General features: G+C 41.3%; 1 protein-coding gene across 2 annotated transcripts in view; it reads right to left on the bottom strand.

The window, feature by feature from the left end:
- KDM6A (lysine demethylase 6A) overlaps positions 1 to 20253 on the bottom strand; it is a 114552-nt gene extending 94299 nt beyond the window's left edge. The window contains exons 1-2 of one of the 2 annotated variants that reach the window (XM_063126556.1): positions 20046 to 20253; positions 19698 to 19761 (exon numbers count right to left, since the gene is read on the bottom strand). In XM_063126556.1, the coding sequence (XP_062982626.1) occupies positions 19698 to 19761; positions 20046 to 20209 (228 nt within the window). In that variant the 5' untranslated portion in view covers positions 20210 to 20253. The remainder of the gene's footprint in view (positions 1 to 19697; positions 19762 to 20045) is intronic. The other variant, XM_063126557.1, reaches the window with a different exon arrangement.
- Positions 20254 to 22032: the final 1779 nt, after the last annotated feature.

The raw sequence follows: 22032 nt of genomic DNA, 5'->3' as shown, positions 1-22032 counted from the left end.
CATCTTATATACTTAGGTATGAAAGTTACATATACAAAAGGGTGTAATAAATGTGGCACTCTTTGGATCCCTCAGCATTGTATTCTTGTAATTAGGCATGCTTGAGTAAAATTGCCTTCAAGCAACCAAGAATAACCCCACCGCCTAGACAGAGCACACAAACGCAGCAGCCACAATGTTCTGTTTTTCCCAGGTAGCGGAAAACAGTACTGCCATAACTGTTCCCCATCTCTTCTTTCATCTGACAGAGTACAGTCAGATTGGAAACAACCATAGCAGTGAAATACAACAAAGTGCAATGGCCTCTTCCAATATAGTTTCTGCTGCTGCTGCTGCAGTAAGTCTCCATTCTGAGACTGACTGGGAAGGTCAGAGAAACAGACAAGACACTAACCAGAATGGGGACAGTGCAAACAATGCTAGTTCCCTGGCAGGACTATAGTTTGAATTCCAAAAGGTAGGAAAGCAGCTTCAGTAGCTGCCAACTTAGCATTGCTTCATTTCTTTAGGGTAGCGGAGTATCTTTTAGTTCTTCCCATCAAACGCTTCTATATTTTTCTTTATTTCATTCCTAACAGATAATGCTTCTTATTGCAAAATCCTCTACCTAGTCCATCAATCAAGATTTTGCTAGTGGAATGGATTTCCCCTCCCCCTGCATACCACCCCAAATCTGCTCAAGAGAGTTGGGGGACCCTCTGGAACAGATTTGGGGCACACAGGAAGCTGCTGGTAACAAGGGAAACTCTTGTTGCAGCAGTGGAAGTCGCACAGTGGAATCCAACACAAATGTTGAATTCAACGCAGTCTTCCATCTTCTTTCTCTTCAGGTATAGAAAGAAGAACAGATTAACTTGTATTTGCCCCTACCAAAGACTCAAGAGGGCCAACCATCACAGATAGATAGCCAATAGAAAAGAAGCTGCTCAGCTTTGCTTTAGTAAATCCCTTCCCAAGGCCTTATAGAAATACAGGTTGCTTACCTGTAACTGTAGTTCTTCGAGTGGTCATCTATGCATTCACACATATGGGCTTTGCGCCTGCGCAGAGACCGAACCGGAACCTACTATAGCTGAGTGGAACGTTTTTGGCGGGAACCCCTCCCCCACGCTACCGCGCATGTCCACGGGGTTCCCGCCCTTACCTCAGTTTACAGGAGTCCGACATTGTGCCCCCCATAAACATGAGTGTAAAATAAAATAAATACATTCCACATAAAAAACTGTGTCATATGTAAGATTCACAAAGTACATTCCACATAAAACTGTGTCATACATAAGATTCACACCACCAAGTGGGGATGGTGGGTGGGTTGTGTGAATGCATAGATGACCACTCGAAGAACTACAGTTACAGGTAAGCAACCTGCATTTCTTCTTCGTGGTCTCTATGCATCACACATATGGGCGAGTAGCAAGCTGACATACCTTTGGAGGTGGGTTGGTGGATCATCTGAAGATCTCCGAGAGCACTGTCCTCCCAAATGAGCAGTCCTGCCTTGCACCGGTGTCCAAACTGTAGTGTTTACCGAACGTGGACGGAGTGGACCACGTTGCAGCTCTACAGACTTCTGCCAAGGGAACACCTCTGCTGAAGGCAACAGATGTTGCGACGGCTCTAGTGGAATGAGCTGTCACAGGTTTTAAAAGGTCTAACTTGGAGATAGAGTAGGCAAGTTCAATTGTCCCTACAATCCAGCATGACAGTCGCTGGCAAGACACAGGGAGTCCCTTAGAAGGCGCTCCATAACAAATAAACAATTGCTTTGTTTTTCTATAGTTCTCTGTTCTAGCCTTGTAAAAGGCAAGAGCTCTCCTTACATCGAGTGTATGTAAAGATTCGGAAAGAAAGCTGGTAGAGTGATATATTGGGACAGATGAAAGGTTGACACTACCTTAGGCAAGAAGGCAGGGTCTGTGCGTAATACAACCTTATCCTTGTGAAAGATAGTGTAAGGAGCATCTATCCTGAGAGCTCTAAGCTCACTTGCACGTCTAGCAGAAGTGATGGCTACTAAAAAGACAGTCTTGAGTGTTAGAAGCCTAAGGTCAGATAAGGCCATGGGCTCGAAGGGCTTCTTTGTCAATGCCTGTAGCACCACTGATAGGCTCCATGGTGGAACGATACACTTTACTGTTGGTATCGTATTTTTAAGTCCTTTTAGAAATTTCCTGGTTGTTGGATGCGTGAATGGTGAAAAACCATCCATGCCACGATGATAAGCAGTAATAGCAGCTAAGTGAACTCTAATTGAAGTGAGTTTGAGACCTTGCTGATAGAGTCAATAAGTATTGAAGAATCAAAGATATAGGGCAAGATTCCGATGGTTGATTATTCTCTGAGGCAAACTTCTGGAATCTTTGCCACTTCATCTTGTAAGACTTCCTTGTAGAAGGTTTTAGCGAGGCCAACAATATATGGTCTACAGTCAAATTGTTAATTCGAGAGGTAGAATGGTCGTTATCCTCCACGCTGTCATCTTGAGGGTCAACAGATCTGCGTGTCGAACCTTGCCCTGGTGTCGAGACAACAGCGTCGGTATCGACGGGAGCCTGATGTAATCGCCTTTCGACAGTCGAAGGGCATGGGAGAACCACGTCTGTCGGGGCCACCACGGTGTGATGAGGATGCAATCCGACCTGTCTGTCTGGATCTTGGCCAGTACCTTGGTTAACAGTGGAAAAGGTGGGAAGATGTACAGAAGATTTCCTTTCCAAGTCCTGGTGAAAGCGTCTCCTAGAGAGTGCTTTCCTCTTCCTGCTCTGCTGCAGAACCTGGAACAAGCTACGTTTTCTTCGGTAGCGAAGAAATCTGTACAGCACCATGTACATTGATGGTGCTATATAAATAAATAATAATAAATAATCGACAGCAGGGTGGCCCCAGTACCGAAAGAGATCGTTCCTGACTTCGGCATCGAGCTCCCATTCGTGGTCGACGTGGAAAGACCTGCTGAGGGCGTCCGCGATGATGAGCAGTGAGAGAGTCGCAGTGCGCTCCCCATCCGATCAACGATGTATCCGTCGTGATCGTTACCGAAGGAATTTCTGGCTGAAAGGGAACTCCCTGTAGGAGCGTCGCCATGGAAAACCACCATTTCAGGGATGCTCTTACTTGCTTCGGGATCGACAGGTAAGTTCGTCCTGCGTCGTGCCGAAGGTCGAATGTTCTTAGAAACCAGGCTTGCAAGATCCTCATTCTGAGTCTTGCGAACCTGATGACTGCCGTAGTTGCTGCCATCAAACCTAATAAGCCTTTGAATCGTCCATGCCGAGACCTTCCGACAGCTTTCGGTAGCGATGGCTAAATCCTGAAGAATGCTCGCTCTGGTCAAAGGCAGGTACGCTCTCCCGTCTCGAGATGATAGGGTCACCCCTATAAAGTCCAGTCTCTGCTGTGGGGTCAAGATGGATTTCTCCTCGTTGACCCACAGACCCAACGAGTCCAACAGGTTGAGGGTGGTTGAAATGTCTCTCTGGAGCATGTCGCTGTTGTCCGCTACCAGAAGCCAATCGTCCAGGTACGGATATATGTAAATCCCTTTCTGTCTTAGGTGGGCGCACACCACCGCCATCACCTTCGTGAAGACCCTCGGTGCCGTGGCCAAGCCGAAAGGAAGAACGGTGAATTGGAATTAGGACGCACCGATTGAAAATCGTAGGTAAGCTTGATGCGACTTCCTGATGGAGATATGGAAGTACGCATCCTTCAGATCCACCACAGCGAACCAGACTCCTCTGTGTAGGAGCTGCAGAACAGAAGTAACCATTGTCATATGGAACTTCCTCGGGGTGATGAATTTGTTTAATTGCCTTAAATCCATAATCGGTCGAAGACCTCCATCTTTTTTCGGGACCGTGAAGTAGCGCGAGAAAAACCCCTGGTTGAGTTCCTCTGTGGGTACGGGAGAGATGGCTCCCTTCGATAGCAGGGTCTGTACCTCGAGAAGCAGAGGAGGGGATGGCGTCGTTACTTTCACCCCCGAAGAAGGAGGAAGGACATCGAGCTCGATGGCATACCCCAGGGCAATACCAAGCTGCCTAATTTCTCTGAACCTGGGAAGTATGTCTGAATTTGGACTATAGAGCAAACAGCCTTGAATAAGGCCCATATAACTAACTCCTGCTGAAATAAAAGTGCTTTATTTCAGTACCTGTACCTAACCTGGGAAAGCTGTGAAGATACATCTGATTTTCCTAAAGTAGCACAAAGGAGGGACTTTGTGTAAACAAGGTATGCGGTGTGACAAAATGAACTGTAGATAGGTTTTTAATGTGCTTTAATAAGTGTATATGGTTAATTGAACATGCTGTGAACCGCTTTGGGATTTTAAAATGGGAAACGGTATATAAATATTGTAAAAGAAAAATTATTAGGGCTATAAACTGATATATTTAATGTTTGGGTAATAACTTTGAATCTGCATGTGATCAGTAGAAGTAGTGGCCTTCCATTCAGTGATGGAAACAATTAGGATGGCAAATCAAAAAGTTTAGAGAGCCTAAAAGAAAAAGATTGAAGACAAGGAGTTTAATAGAAAAGAGAGTTCATGTTAAAGGAAAAGTTGTAGTAGATGAAATGTTGCAGTTATAGAAGCAGAATAACAAAACCTCTACATGACTGAAAAGTTTGAGACAAATAAATTTTCCCTAGCTATTTTAATCCTAAAGCTGATATTCCCTACATACATTTTTGTAATGTTTTTCATTCGGATGTCTGGTATTTGATTATTTTTCCCCTAAGAATATATTGGGTGATTGTTGTTGTTGTTTTAAGTAACCTGGTTATCGTGACATCCCACCATAGTTCGTTTCACAATTATGCGAGGGCTGTAATCCACACTCAATGGGTTTGCATACACAACAACCCCCAAATGGGGATTGCATGTTCAACCAGCTGTCCACTGGTTAAATAACTTTGAGCTGCAGGGTGTTGCCTAAAGCCGGTCAGTATCTTGTTAACCTCTAATATCAAATAACCACCCAACAGAGATGACAGAAAGTGAGTTGTAGCAGTTAAACATATGAAAAGGTATCTGACGGTAAAATTTGGCAGAGTGGATCCACTACTGGAACAAGATGGCCAGTAACTGAGTGAAATGCTGCTCTGCATTCACAACAGTAGAAGTTATTATTATTATTATTTATTTATTTATATAGCACCATCAATGTACATGGTGCTGTACAGATGACACAGTAAATAGCAGGACCCTGCCGCGTAGGCTTACAATCTAATAAGTTGTAGTAAACAATAAAGAGGGAAGGAGAATGCGAACAGGCACAGGGAAGTGTAAACAGGCACCGGGTAGGGTGAAGCTAAACAGTATAGAGTCAGAACAAACTCAATATTTGAAGGCTATAGGGAAAAGAAAAGTTTTTAGCTGAGTTTTAAAAGCAGTGATTGAGTTTGTAGTTCTCAAGTGTTCTGGAAGAGCGTTCCAGGCGTAAGGGGCAGCAGAAGAAAAAGGACGAAGCCGAGTAAGGGAAGTGGAGGTCCTTGGGCAGGCGAGAAGCATGGCATCAGAGAAGCGGAGAGCACGAGCGGGGCGATAGTGTGAGATGAGAGAGGAGAGATAGGCAGGAGCTAGACCGTGAAGTTGTGATATACACTGCTTCTTCTCAATAAGTTTATTGTAAAATGACACAAGTATACGCATAGTTGTGTATTTACACAGGTTCAATGTCCATGTATGGAATCTTATCTAGCAAAGCATTTGGTATGGAGGGAATAATTGTCTTAAAATCCTTACAATATCTAAATTTTGCAGGTTACAGTGTGTGTAATTTCCATCATTTATATTAATTTCATATGGCTGCTACTTCATGCTTATAGTTCTCAATCTGAACAACTTTCTATAGCCTACCTGTCTCCATTTTTTCCACCTCCAAGCTGTGCCCTGTCACACAAATTCTTGCCCAAATCTTCCTGGTTATTTGAAAGAAGTGTATATAAACCCTTTACATGTTTTATTTTCAGTAGAGAATTTTATTTGAATTTTTTTGTGAAGACTTGTCTCTGCTTTTTAAAATATTCAGACAAATCGATAGCACAATCTTTTAAAGCAAAAGTGCAAATGGTAAATGCAAGGTAATGCAAAACTGAATTAATTTCCACAATTAAGAGCCAAAATAGTGGCTTCAACCCTACATTGGGACACACAATTACCTGATATAAAAACACTATAAAATACCCGTATTCTTTTGTAAAGTTGCAGAAGAGTGTTAGGATATGCACACATTGCTGCTGAATGGCAAGAGAACTGAAACTATAAAATCTTGTCAGTACTGTGCCCATAACTCCCTCTAATACCTGAACTCCACTGACAACCCATTACCTATTTAAACAGAATTCTGTTTAACTCTTTAAGCAGAGGTGGATAGAAAGTAAATCTCCAAATGTTTTGGACTTCAACTCTCAGAAACCCCTGCCAGCATGATCAATGATCAGAAATGCTGGAAACTGAAATGCAAAATATAAGGAGATCTACTTTATGTCCACCACTGCTTTAAGCAGTATATTTTGAGGAACGGATGGAGACCTCAATGTGACAAAAAATAAAGTTTCAATGCAAAAAACTGTCTTTAGGTGCTATGCCTAATTAAGCACATAAATAAATAGTTCTTGGTATGCAATTTAGGCTATCCTTGGATTGGGGGGGGGAGAAATAGACTCTAATTACTGGAATATTTGCTTCACCTCCTGAGATTAAGGAAGGTGCCTTGTTTCATGCCCCTATGTTTAGAACGGTAAGGACAATGTTTATTGCAGAGTGGCTTCCACTTTCTGGAACTACCTGACCAGGGAGATCAGCCAGGCAACCTGTCTGAATAACCTCTATAGAAAGTTAGAAAACATTTTCAATCAAAGCCCTCTCATCTACTAATATAAATTTGATAAAATCTGATTTTATCTAATCTTTCTGCAGCTGTATTATTCCTTTTTATATTATATCTTACTATATTGTTTTTATCTGTTGTCCTTCAATTTGAACATCTTTAATAGAAAACATTTAAACACAGTTTATTTGTCTCAATTTCCTAGTTCATAAATAAATTCATTTCTCTAGTAATATTAACTGTTAAATAACTTAATATAAACTATATGGAACACTGAATATGCTATTTCTATTATGAATAAAACACCATCAGTGCATGTCTTACACCTTTCTACAAATTCTGTATCTGCAAACAAAAATACAAGTAAACCAGTGTCTCCAGCAGTCTCACTTCAGCTATACAATAGCAATCTATTTTGCATCTTTCCTCTATCCCTTGAAAAAAAAGTTTCAAGGTCAATCAAGGGTGAAAATTTCAATGACTAATTATCCTCATCATTAAAACAAACACATTCTGTGTTTTTCTCTGCAGTACCAACACCACTGATGTGGGCTTTCTGGAATTTTTTGCGTTGGAATTTTTTTTGAATCCCTTCATCTATTGTAGCCATATTTATACCTTTTAAATTTCTCTTCCCGCCCCCCCCCACCGCTGCAATTTACAAATTAATAGGTTGTGAATGGCATTTTAGATTATATATAAACACTCCTCTTTAAAAATTGAATTACAAGTTTGAAAAAGCCCAATTTTACTGGTATTTCATCCGCTCATTCTGCTACTGAGAGTGCAATCTTATGATCTCCAAATATCCAATGCTGAACTGTGTTGCTACCAGCAGAGGAATGGGAGGGACAACACAGGCAGTTGTCACTTCTGTCCTCTTTTTACAATTTTTTCTTCTAGATGGGCCTTTGAGCCCATCTAAAGAAGCTTCAGTGCCGGGGACTAGGCCAGGGCTGGAGAGGCCATAGGATTTCTCATACCCCAGCCTCTCCTCTCCCTTCTCCTCCCCACCTAGTAGAACATAGCCTTTTCCCTGCATCCAAGGCCACATTTACGATCTTGGGAAACAGTCTTTCTGGGGTGGCTGTAAGTGAGGGAGGGAAGGGAATTAGTACTCAGAATCCCCCTCCCAGGATCATTGCAATGTCTATAGCCTTTGGACTCTGAACAATTCTATGTTCCTTGGGACAGTCTCCCAGGAATCATAGGATTGCTCTTTAAGTTTATGGAACAATGCACTTTTAGAACTGCAACGTTTTCAATTATAAAACTTTCCACACCATACCATTTAAAGAGCTACAAAGTTTCTTACCCAAAAGCTACTTCCAAAATTACAACTTATGCAAGATGCTCCTGCAAATAATGGCATTTGTTTCTAAAAACCCCCGAACACTTTCAAAAATCAAAGAAGATACGTCTACTCCTATGCATAAACTCATTAGTAGACACCTGCATAAATCCTTATTACAATTTTATTCATGAACCAATGAATAAAATGCAACATTGCATGAACCAATGTTGCAAATGCTTCTAAAAATGGCTTCATAACATTAGGGGGAAATGCCTATAAACAGAAACTCTATTCCTTAAGATTTCGAAGCATTCAACTTCGAAAACAATGCAACTGGGACCTGCAACAAAATGATGTAGTGTGGGTGTTCATGTTCAGTGTTCCAGCCAACAAGTCATGCCCTCTTCCCAGAGAAACCATTCTATTCCACCTCCTCCATGGTTTTGTATCTCTCACAGAATCAGTCAACATTCCGTGCCCATTGGGCATGTTTAATCCTCATTGGGCTGTGTTCAGATTCCCATTTTTTCTAAAAGTTTTTTATACTTCTGCAAACTTTTCAGGCCCCTTGAGACTGCTGATACCTCCTTCTTGGACATGGATTATCCTATTTTGGCTACATGAGGAAGAGCACTTGGAGAACTGAGATCATTATTAGTATATATGACAAGTGAGACCTGCAACAGAATGTTGAAGTGCAGGGCAATCCTTTTCAACGTAGTCCATTCTATTTTCTTCCTTTTCTATCTTACCCATCAGCATTCTACAACCACTAAGCATGCCTTTTTAAAAATATTTTTAAAAAATATTTTTTGTACTTCTACAAACCTTGGGGTTCCTCTAAGTCTGTTCATACCTCCTTCCTCATGTGTAGATATTGTTGTTTTGGCCACATAAGGACTAGCACATGGGAGAATTGAAGCCGCTATTAGTATATACAATTTAAAAAGCATTGTGTTTCAGGTGAGGTCTAGCCCTAACATTTATATGACTACTTATCTATAATTTAAACTACTGACTTTAAAAGTAATATAGTCACCAAATACATACAACATTTGTCATTAATTTATTATATAAAGGACGCATGAGCATTTTACCTGAAAGTTGATTCTACCTGGAGTCTTTAAGGCAGGCTTTCCCAATCTGCAGCCCTCCAAATGCTTGTGACTGCATCTCCCAGCAATCCTGAACCCAACGGCAACTGAAGTCCAAAACATCTGGAGGGCACCAGTTTAGGGAAGGTGGCTTTAAAATTGTAACTCAAATGGCTTCCCAAGATACTTCCAGGTCAGAAAGAGTTGGGGGAAAACTCAACCCTACATGCTTGCATGGGTTTCTTCGCCTCTCCTTGTGTGCGTGCGCACGCACGCACACACACACACAAAGTGGACTGATGGCTGATCAATTAATACACTAACTCTGTAACAAAGTTGGCTGCTCTAGGTCCTTGACAGAAGGTTTTAAATAATTATTAAATGTTATAGGTCAAATACAGCATCACATAACAGGTCTTCCTCTCCTCTCTCTTGTAGTCTGCAATGATCCCAAAAAATCTTGTCCAGAGGGTCCCCCAGCCCTCCAGAGCAGATTTAGAGGGCACGTGGGGAGCTGCAGAAGAGATGGGGATTCTCGCCCCTCTTGTTTCGTCAGCAGAAAACGTTCATCAGAATTCACCCAATGTGCCTCTCTGGTAGGCTCTATGATCTTTTGACCATTATGATTACTGCATGATCAAAGTGTTTTTGAGAGCTCATATGAATCTTTCTAATTCAGTGGTAGGCAACCTGGTCACCCTCAGATCTCTTGAACTACAACTCCCATGAGTCCCAACCAATGTGTCCAATGGGGGGGGGGGAATAATGCAATTTGCAGTCCAAACTATCTGGAGGGCACCAGGCTACCTTCCAAATAGACAAAACTCTGGAAAACAGCAACTAACAGAGGGAAATTGCAAAAACTAGCCATAAGGAAGTAAGCATTAAATCACGTTTGATTTCCCAATCAACAAAGGTGATATGGTCATCAATAATATAAAACTGCCAATTCAGGTAATAAGTAGTAAGCTAAAGAACTGAGTAGCAAGACTGAAGAAGCTGCTCCACATTTGAACTAGACTATTCATCAAAGTAATGCCCAACACGTTGTAATACTTTCAAATGATACTGATGTAGTAGCACTGTTGCTAAGGTATATGACAATATTTAAATAAGGCCTAACAGAAGGTAAAGGTTCAGTCCAAAAATGGAATAAAGATATTACTACTTTGCATCATGTATTGATCAAGTTTGGACATGGAACTATGTAGTATGGGAACAGGAAACCTGCAGCCCTCCAGCTGCAGTACTCCAATTCTTGTCAGCCCCAGCCACTATTGCCAGTGGTGAGAGATATTGGGACTCCAATGACATCTAGAGGGCCGCAGACAGCCTACCCCGGTGTAGTATTTTGATAAAATTTCACACTTTAACTGTTAATTATACTTCGAGCAAAATTGGCACCAAACACAGAATGTACAGACTGAAAGTTTCCTGGCACAATTTGGACAGACAGATGCCCTATCAGAAAAATGCTCAGAAAAAGCTGAAAGTTATCTGTTGAGAGTGTGGACAAGATCTACAAAAATTAACACTTCTTTACAAGTTGATGGTTGAAGTGCACTGAAAGCTGAACATGTCGCTTGCTGATCTGCCACCAATCTCTAGCTGCGTCATAGGACACATCCATAGAGCAATCCTTGCTATCAGAGAGTCACTCACACTCTTGGATCTTGACTACATCATTCTGAATCTGCTAGACTACAACTAGGAGGAAATGCATAGTGTATTATCATGATGATGATGATGATGTATATCCTGCGGTGGCTTTTCCACTAAAAACAGCCCTTCAAGGCCATCCTCAAAATATCTTATTTCTTTTTCCAGAAGAACTGATCATCATATGCAGATTCAAAGCACACCACACAAGAATGTGCAGATTAAATAGATTCTCCATATGCAAAAGATTTTCACACTTTTAAGTATGTGGACCTGTGTTACAATGCATCTTAAATAACAAACCCAAATTCTACAAAATCAGTCATAAATGTCTGTTTGAATGGTTTTGATTGCAATGGTTATTAAATATTTATTTACTTCATTTTTGCCCTACCCTTCTTTTAAGGAACTCAAGGCAGTGTACATGTTCCTCCCTCCTGTTATCCCAAGAACCTTTTTGAGGTAGATTAGGCTAACAGATGGTGATTGGTGGAAGGGCACCCAGAGGGCTTCATAGCCGAGCAGTGATCTGAACCTGGGTCTTCCTGCTGCTAGACCAGAGAACTGAACCTGGGTCTTCCTGCACATACACCAGCACTCTGTTCACTAGATCATACTGGTGGAAATAGTGGCTAGGTAGAGTTCTTCTAAACTTCTTGACTAAAAACAATTATATTTTGCCACCAAAATGAGATTTCTATATGCACACTTATGAGTTATCACACATCTCCATTCACTTGTCAGCCATCTTGAAAAATGACAATTACTGAATTCATGCAACAGAATGGGCATATCTACCCAAATTAAGCATATTCCTTCATGGGCCTGAAACCCATACAAACTTCATGATTCCCTGTACTTCTTTAAAACAAAAACAACCAACACAAGGCTCTACAACAGATCCTGGATTATTAAAGGTTATGCAAACTGAACCAATCCCTTATATGAAGATTATCTTTAATAACTTAAATAACTTAACTTAAAGTTATTTAAGTTATATCAGGATTCAGATGGTTGCACTGAGTACCTGACATTAAAAATATCTTTATTTAACAGAACTGCACTAAAATGTAAGTGGTTTGTAATTCTTCAGGTTTCAATAGTTAACAAGCAAACTGAAATGTGTTTATTCAGAACTTTTTTGTATGCAGAAAATCAAGTAACAAAAACATTTTAAAAGGTTAAGTGCAAATGTATTGTTCCCATATAATTCAGGTCTAGTTATAGTAGGAAGTTATGAAACTTTCATATATAAAATTCAATCAAGTACAAATTAAAAGACTACAGTAATCATATGGTCTCTGGGCTTCCCAGGGACCATAGGACAACTCAGAAAAACCTCTGAAGTTGGAGATCCATCCCCAGATCCCTCCCGTTTGCAGAGAGCACAGAGGGAACTGCACTGGATGCCTTCTGAAGCTGGAAAAGAGACCTTGGAGGAGGAAGAAAGGGGGCTTCCAGTGGTCAGGCAGAGGAAGAAACCAGGATATGAGAAAATCTGAGCCTCCCACTATGAAGTGCCCTCACTAAACAAGCTAAAAAGCCCACTGAGCAAAAATCAGGGAAGATGGAGGACAAGGAGCGATGTTCACCTCCACCCTTCCTTCCACCCTGCCAGCTTCATCCTGGCAGGGCATAGGAAACTCAGAAGCCTCCAAGTTCAAGGGCTTCTGAGCAGCAAGGAAACAATCGATAGGACTGTGTCTTGAATTATTATAATCATTCCGCCTATGCCAGAAAAACTCAAATTATTTTCAGTGTTTATCATTTTAAAATCAACCAGACAATTGTGATTATTACACAGAGAGAGGGGGGGGGGGGAGAGAGAGAGAATACAAGAAAATGCAATTGTGAATATACAATACCAGACTGCCTACAAAAGATCTAACTATCTTAGGGATATATACCAAATGTTTAAATGTAAGGCCAATCTTAAATAGTAAACTACTACAAGAATTATGCTTTAAAGTAACAAATATTTGATCTAGAGCAATGTGTGTAATTATTCCCTCACTGATACCTCAGTGACAGTGTGTAGGCTGCCATGTTATTTCCACAGTTGTAGTAAAAAAAATTAGGTCTCAATCCGAAGGGCCAATGCAATGAACTCTGCTTCAGCAGTCAGGATTCTGAGGGTGCAAACCTATGCAATTTCTCTGGGAGTGGGACTTAATTCTGAGTAAATATGCATAGGACCCTATTCTACAGAAGTAATCCTTGTATAATGTAATATCATCACACACATATACAATTACTCAGGAACTTCAGATATGGATCCTATGCTACTGGGGGCAAAGTGAGAAGTCACAATGCATTCAAACTTTCCATATGTGTGGAAGGCACTCTTTAACTCATGTCGCTTTGACCTGGTTTGCACATAACAACCCACAGTATGGGTCGTGTATGGGTTGAGAATGAGTTACTATTCATAGTGTGAGCTTTGCACTATGGTTTAAACATGGATTGTTAATTATGAAGAAACCAGAGTTCACAAGCCAACAACAAACCATGGGTTCTCTTCCTGGAATGTCCATGGTTAACAATCCATAGTTAAACATAATGTAGGTTTTGTTTGTAAGAGCAAACCATGATTCAAAGATAACCCATACTAAAACCATACTAGATACACATTTTGGGCTGTCGTTACATGTGAACCAGGCCAATGAAAAACTGATTCTGACTTGCAATAAACTCACAGAGATTTACTTATACACTGGTAAAGCAGCAATTCAATTTACACAGAACTTGAAACTGGTTAATTAAAAAATAGTCTTGCAAACGAGTTACAGAGTACCACAGTCTAGATCCCTCAAATCACAACACTAAATATATTCGTATATAATGAGATGGCATGAGGAGTGGGCTGGCAACAGGCAAAGACGACCGTGTCAGAGCCTGCTCCACCTGGATTACCCCTTCTCCTGCCACAGGGGGCCGCTATGACAAATTGCACTATGGGAAGGATTCTAACAAATTGTTATATTTTAATGCATTATAATTTATTAATTTATAATATATAATTTATAATATATAATTTTTTTCTGTTATTTGGAAGCATGTGCATCCCGAAAGGCAGAATACAAATAATTGTAGTAAAATACTAATACTAATTCATAAGTAAAATATATTTTAGACATTCTTCATTTCTGTGTTGTGATTAACCAAGAGCAAATCTAAGCAGGCACAGAATTCTCAGCTAAAACTATTGACAAAACCCTGCTAAATTTCTGCTGTTCCCAGACTATGGAATGGCCTACCAGAGGAGACTCGTCAACTTAACAGTCTATCAGCATTTAAGAAAGCTATTAAGACCGATCTCTTCCGGCAGGCCTATCTAGTGTAATTTTAGGATGTTTTAAAATGATTTTAGGATGTTTCAACAACATATATTATGTTTTAATTCAGTTTTATGTATTTTATATTTACTGTTGTTTCCCAACTCGATCAGAATGGAGAGGTGGGTAAGAAATAAATGTATTATTATTATTATTATTATTTTCAGGATGAGATGTGTAAGATTGATTGTAGACATTAGTTGGCTGATGAGCAGGGCAAACATGCTTTAAATAAAGTTTCTAGAGCCATTCCTTTCAAAATCTATTAATCTGAGACAGTAAAATTGTTAATATTATGTGTTAATGTGATTGCATTTTATAGCATTACATACCTTTTTTGATGTTTGTAAGAAAAATGATAAAGTTGTAGAACATCTAGAAAAATTCTGTCAATCTTCAATAAACTATTATACCATTCCAAACAGTGTCACTAAACTGCAATGGTATGTATCCTGGCTTAGAAGGCCCATTGAAAAAGATAGAGCTTACTTCCTAGTCAACATGGGTATGATTCAGGTTGCATAGCTACAGCCCTTAGCACATTTCCTTAGAAGTTTCTTTGAATTATATTTCACTTATCTCCAAGTAAAGACAGGACTTGAGCACAAAATGTACATCCTCTAGTAATTCCAGTCAGAGTCTTGAAGCAGTGCACAAATAAACTCAAAGGATGAAATTCAGTATGCATGTTATGTAAAGTATAGCATTCTAAAAAAACAAAAAAACAACCCTTGATAAACTTATTAGCTCTCGGTTCATCACAAGAAATTAAATTCACCAGATATTACATAAACACACTACCTAGTACTTTCATATGTATAAAACTCTTGTTAGCCAATTGACCTTTTTAAAAAAAAAGAAAGGAAGGAAGAAATGGAGGAATCAAATGCATTCAACTCTTGCAAAGACATTCAAACTGAACACCTTTCACACTTCATGTAAGTATCTTTGAAAACAAAGGTGTTCCAACAGTAACTACAACTTCCTATTAAAAAGAGAGAGCACATTATGTACCATAATCACAGTACTGCCAACATGACTGAGAGTGGATTCAAAATATACAATGTGTCTACTGATGCAAATTCACACACAGACATACATCTAACTGCACAATATTACGTAAAACCTTACTTAAAAGCCTCTTTATTGATATGTTATCACCAACACATGTGTGACTCTAAATCCTAGTGTAATTAGGGAAGAAATTGTCCTCTATCAAATAGAGAAAACTGCAAACTCTCTATAGATTTGGTCATATACGTCAAGTTCCATCCTAATATACGTTGAACAGTAACTTTAAGTCTTCCTTTACATGAAGACCAACATATCAAAGTTTTCCAACATATTAATTTAGTAAATATAATGGAAATAGTGATGCAAATATATTTTATATTAGAATTTCCTATGGGTGTACTGAACCAGCATCTTGTTCTGCACACCACTCATCTTGGTCAAATATGCCATTTAAGTCTGAACAGTTCTGGCTGGACATTAGGGGCAGAAAAAAGAACAAGGACTGTGTGCCTCCATTTTTTGCAGATTGTCACATTTTTAGCTCTAGCACTCTACAATTATAGAAATAAGCCAAAATAATTGTTCTACCACAGATAGTAACCTGCTGTTCCACAGGTGTACAGAGGAACTAAAAGATTTAAAGACAAGACTGCAATACCAGAAGCTGCTCACTGTACTCACCCAATGCCCAATTGTAAACTCAGAAGTCAGTTACTACCCTCTCCCATATTAAACACAGAAGCAGATGCTTTATCCTTATCCAAAGCAGGATATAATAGAACAGTGTTCATAATACTTCCAATTTTCATATCAGATCCACGCTTCAAATGAAGAAATGTTTTAAATATTAAATCAGACCCGAAGGATGCATTCACATCATATTTCCCCGGTACAAGAAACGCAGACAACGAGAGCCTGTTCTGTTAGTTACCATTAACTAAGCATTAACTGTATCCTGTATAGGCAATTTAGAGCACAAGTATACATGTACCATCATAGTCTGAGTATTCATGTCTGCTCCTCAGTTTAAGCAGTATATAATTTCAAATTCCAACAAGGATAGTGCTACTTCTCCCAACAGACCCAAGAGAATGTCAAGTTTGCAATTTCTGGACCAGTACTAAACAGCAACGTCAAACGAACACTATGGGTGTTTGTCCTGCATCATTTATAGAATTTTACAGGGCCTCCCCCCTTCAATACTCCACTCATAACTGTCCTGTGTTTTCCCACTGCTTCTGTCTTTGCCCTTACCACGCAGAAACCATTAAGGAAGAAAAGTCAGAATAGCAGCACAATGCTAACGTCACTGTCCGGAACAACCTATATTTACACAAAAAGACTGATTTCAAATAGTCTCAAAATTATAACCACGTTATAAATCAGCTGATCCAATATCTATGGCAAGGAATTCAAGAATACCATGCCATACATGACAGATCTCAGGATTATCATGGAGCCAACAACTACTCAACAGGAAAGTCCTGAAGGTTTCCCAGACCTCACCCAGGTATTTCACTGAGCAGCCACATCTTAGAATCCAGTATCTTCTGTCACAGAAATCAGACCCTGCACAAAGCAATATTTTCCCAATCTTGTCCAGCACCTTGTAACTCTTGCCTTATCCATCCAAAAAGACACCAGAACCCTCACCAAACAATGTAAACAAACCCAGACTGAAGCCTCATAAGGTCTCTGAACCTCTTAGCTCACTGCCTAGATCTTGTCTTTAAAAAGCCAATGTAGCTCAGAGGAAGGGTTGCACCCAAATGGTTTCCCTGGCTAATTATGACACGTGTCAGTATTAGTATCTAAGAATGAACAGCTTTACTCTCAGCAGTTTCCTATGTTCATTATTACGTAAAACATCAGTTGTTTCACCAGCCATGGTCTGATATCAATTCTTTTGCTGAACTCTTCACTAACCATCTTTGTTTCTAAGGTATTTGGCAGCTTTAGCCATAACCATTATGTATTTGGAAACCTCATACACCACACTCGTATGTGACCGGCCTTGAACTTAGTTCCTAGCTATCTCAACTGTATTACTTGCCCAATGGTTACCAATTGTAGAAAACAAGCTAGAACTACATATTTCCTGGGACATTCAAAAGAGCAACTCAGTTTGTGGTTGTCCTCATTTATAATGACTGCAATACCTATCATTTAAGCTGTAGCTATTTAATTGGGACCAAGCTGCACTGAACTCAATGGAACTTACTTCTGAGTAGACATGCATATGATTGTTCTATTAATCTAAACATTATATATTCCGAAACAGCAATTCAAATCATTTTAAAAAATGACAAGTAGAACGCAACATCAACATACCGTATTTCTTCGACAGTAAGACGCCATCGATTGTAAGACGCACACTAATTTCAGTACCACCAACAGGAAAAAAAAAACCTAAGACATACCCGCGATTCTAAGATGCACCCCATTTTTAGAGATGTTTATATGGGGGGGGGGAAGTGCGTCTTAGAATCGAAGAAATAGGGTACTACCTATTTTCATAATATACTCAAGCAACCTTACAGAATAATTTCTGGTATTCTGTTCAACAGAAACAAAAACATCTCAGTACTAAGCCCTCCAATTCATAAGGCATAAATATACACAAACCATACAATGCAAAAAACTCCATCTCACTAATGTCACAAGAACCTAGGCCTAGTTATACACAGTAGCTGAATACATAAATGCACTAAATTTACAAATGCACTAAATATATAAATGCACTAAACATACAAGGTTTAAAGATAGACACCCATAAAATCAAGCAAACTAGTTATTTGTTGTTTTAATGTCACAATACCACAAATATTCCGGCTGCTCCTGTTTGCAGATTGAGGCCTAACATTTTAAACTACATAAGCTTACTCTACCCTTGTATGTCTGCTGCAACATTTTCATTTCTTGCCCTAAGACCAGTTGTTTTCATTAAGAATATTGATAACCCCAAACATGACAGGAGTTAAAATACATTTATGTTGCACTCCTATACTCATTTACTGGGGAGTAAGCTCAATTAAACTCAATGGGGCTTAGTTCCTAGTAGACATGCATAGGATTGCACTATTAATTAAAATATCTAGTACATATGATCCGAATGTGTATAGAAGTTGCCTATTTTAGATTTAATTAAAGCCAAAAGAGGAAAGTTCTGTTCCTTAAAACCAACAACCCAACCCCACTAAAATCAGAAACTTGAAAAAATAAGCTTGCCAAGAAGAAAATATGTAAGCATGCAGTATGCTCTAAATACAATGTGCAACAGCACTTTTAAAAGAAGAAAGACATTCACTTCCATTAAGCCTAACTATTAAGATGGTAAAATACAAAGATATTATTTCTGAAAAGAAAGTAAGATATCAAATGATTAAGCATTATACCCCTTCTTGTTATGTAATAATGGTTAAAACTGTCCAGAAAATTAAATTGTCATTTCTAGGCTTGATGGCCTTTGATAGTGGGTTATGGATAAGCAAGTAAATGTGCCACAGGTTGATAAGCTTTACCCATAGCTCTGCAAATACAATATTCTACTTTAGAAAATCGAGGAAGAAAAAGCTCTTTTGACACATTAGTAGTTTTTACCTATGTAGCTGTTACTTCACGCACTTCAGTTGATGCACATATTCATTCCTACTATTTATTTCCCTGTTTACCTCCTCCCACCCAGTTCTTTCTCCTCCCTGTCCGGCCATCTTGGGCAGACAGGAGCAGCCATTACTTAACTAAATGACAGGACCAAGAACTTTTTACAGAAACAAGCTCTCTTTATATACTCTGGTGTGAAGAGCAGCAACCTGTTCTCTATTCCCTAATAAAACACGATGAGAAAAGCCTCGGAAAGAACAACCAAGTCAAGCAAGCAAGATGAACTGAGAGAAAGAGAGTAAACAAATCACTTGGCTAGTAGCTCCCAAAAGTGACACGCCACGGAGGGACCATATCTCTCTGATACACACACTTTCTACTTATACGAATTGAGTTCAGGAGATCCAGTTCAGTTTAGCTTTTTCTCTTCCAGAAATATAGAGTAAAAAGAATAAAATACGAAGGAAAAGGAAGTCTAGGGTGGCCAACGGCAAATAAGTAACGCTTCATCTCCCGATTATTCGTAGGGGCTGCTCCCAGCTGGCCAGATTCGGGCCTGATGCACAGGCACGTTCTGTCCTACTTTTTGGACAAAGCCCAGAAAGTGGCCCAGAGCAGCTTTCTACGCCACGCACCCCTCTCTTCCTTTCAGCCCGCCAGAGAAGAGCCGAGCCGTTCTCGTCAGAAAGCCAGGAAAGAGATGGTGGGTCACAGGGCAGCTTGACTAAAGTCCTGGCGAGTGTTACGGGCGCGATGTGGCGGTTTAATTCCTCTGCTCCGCTCTCCTACACACACACACACACACGGGAGGGGAGGGTGGCTCCCTCGTCGGTTGCCTCCTCCCCCACCCCAGTCCCCTTACCTTTAACAGCAAGGCCTTCGTTCTGGCGCCATCTTCATGAAGCCTCAGAAATCCGAAGAGTCGGCTGCAGAAGGGGGGGGAAGCGGGAGAGAGAGAGGGAGATTGAGAAAAACAGCCACGTTCGTGGAGTCCCCCCACCCCACCCCGCCTCAAACAGACCGCTTCATGCGCTCCCTCTCCCTCGCTGGCAGGGGCAGAGCCCGCACTCCGGCCCAAGAGCACCGCCACACTCACACTCGCTCGCTTTCTCTCACGCACACACACTCGCACACCCCGGGCGGGCGGGCGAGCGAGCGAGCAAGTGAGAACACCGGACGAGCCGGATCGCGCAGGCTGCCGTTCGGGTACCTGTCGATGCCAGAGAGGACTTCTCTCTCCTCCGCTGTCAGGCTGGCGAAGTCCTCCTCGCTCTGGCCGCTCGCTTTCCCCGCCGCCATTTTCTTTTCCTCATCACCGAAAGAAGCAGTAGAGGCGGCGGCGGCGGCGGCGAGCGACACTCCACACGATTTCATGGAAACGCAACGTAATTAACTCACGATCGCAAGGGGCCCCCCTCCTCCCCGCGCGCCCCCAACACCCCCCCAGCGCCGGGCGGGGCGGGGTGCCCGACACACACACACACCACCACCACAACTTTTATTACAACAACAACAGCCGGCAGGGAGGGGGAGGGAGAGGGAGGCGGGGGGAAGCCCCGCTGCTCGGAGGAGGAGGAGGGAGGGGAGGAGGGAGGGAGCCCCAGCGCTGGAGACTGGGGGGGGGAGTGGGAGGAGGAGAAGGAGGAGGCGGCTGCTGTTGCTGCTGCTGTTGGCGGTGACGGCGACGGAGCAGTGTTTACATCGCTGCTGAGCCGCCAGCCCCGGCGACGAAGAGGGAGTGGAGTCGGGGTGACAGGGGCCCGCGCGCGCCCGCGTGGGGTGTATTTGTTGCCTGTACAAACTTCCCCAGCAGCTGCACAAAGTTGTTGTAATTGTGTCACAGAGCGAACCCCACGCCGCCACCGTGACCCCCCCTCCCCACCCCGCTTGCCTGTGCCCACGCAGCCAATCGCCGCGCCCTGACTTGCCCACGTGATCTTTGTTGACTTACGTCAGTCATAGCGCTCCTCTAGCGCTACGTTCGAGCTTGGTAGCCGCGCTCTTTCTACCAAGAGGATGCGGTCTCAATGGATTTGAAGCTCTACTTCAGGTTTCCCGATTACATTTTGGGGCATCGTCCATGTGCGGCCGGAGCAAGACCAGTAACAGGGCAGCGTTAGAAACGCCCTTTCTTTGCGGTGTTTTAAAGTAGGCAAAGTCTTGTATTTACAAAACGTGGGAAATAAGCAGTTAGATTCCCCACTGCCCCGCCCTCCCCTCCTGGGGCCATGTTTCTATATTTTTACATTTTACAATTCAACGGATGGAGATGCAGCTAGCAAAAGTTTCTGTTTAAAAAAAGGAAAGAAAACGTTACGTCGAACTGCATGGGATTTAAAGGCTGGGCTCTGATTCCTCTTGCAAAGTTACAGTACAGACAGAAATACAACCGGTGCAGACTTTCCTTGCTGTTGGAGATGTAGAGATGTGAAATACTGCTGCTGGATGTCTGCCTGTCGTGCAATCTCTTTAAAGGTGCAGAATGTTCCCCCCGAACAAAAAGCAACTCATAGTATCGACCATGCTAAAATACATTCCTAAAAACTCCTGGTGAAGTCATTTTTCCATGTATAACGTCTGCTTCAGTTCTGTCAAGATATGGATATCAAACATACACTTTGATTTTAAAGGCCTGTTTTACAAACTTTTTTTTTTCATTTGCTGGCCAAATACCCTTGCTCTTTGACTTATCCTCCCAAACCGCCCATTTACAAATCCTCGTTTCTGTCTTCTAGCAAATCATGTAGTCTGGACAGGGAGTTAGATGTGCTTTAAAATCTGTTAGATGTATACCATTACTTGGACTGAGAAGAGGCAGGGACACTGCGTTTCCAGAAGTATTTTTTGTTAAACAAACAAACCCAAAGATCTATTCCAACAGCAAATGAGGGAGGGAGCTCATCCCTTGAGTAAAATCGATTTTGGGGTGAGGCCATGGTCATTTCAAAACACTGCGAAGAAATGCTGCCTCTCTAACCCTGTTTTATTTGAGGTTCGTTTCCGCATTAGCCCTAACACTTCTTCCACGCATGTGGAGGTTTCTAAGAACGTCAATCGTAAACCGGGAGTGTAGTTCCCTTTTTCAATCTCTTAGACTTCCACCCTCAGCACGAGCCAAAAGGCATTGGCCGAGGGGGCGGGTTTTCCGTACACTACGCGTTGCTATTCAGTCGTTGGTGAGTCAATCAAACGGCTTT

The sequence above is a fragment of the Elgaria multicarinata genome, chromosome 5 (assembly GCF_023053635.1).
Source record: "Elgaria multicarinata webbii isolate HBS135686 ecotype San Diego chromosome 5, rElgMul1.1.pri, whole genome shotgun sequence".
Classification (NCBI taxonomy): Eukaryota; Metazoa; Chordata; class Lepidosauria; order Squamata; family Anguidae; genus Elgaria; species Elgaria multicarinata.
Note: the sequence above shows the minus strand (reverse complement) of the source record. Positions and strands in the feature narration are given on the sequence as shown.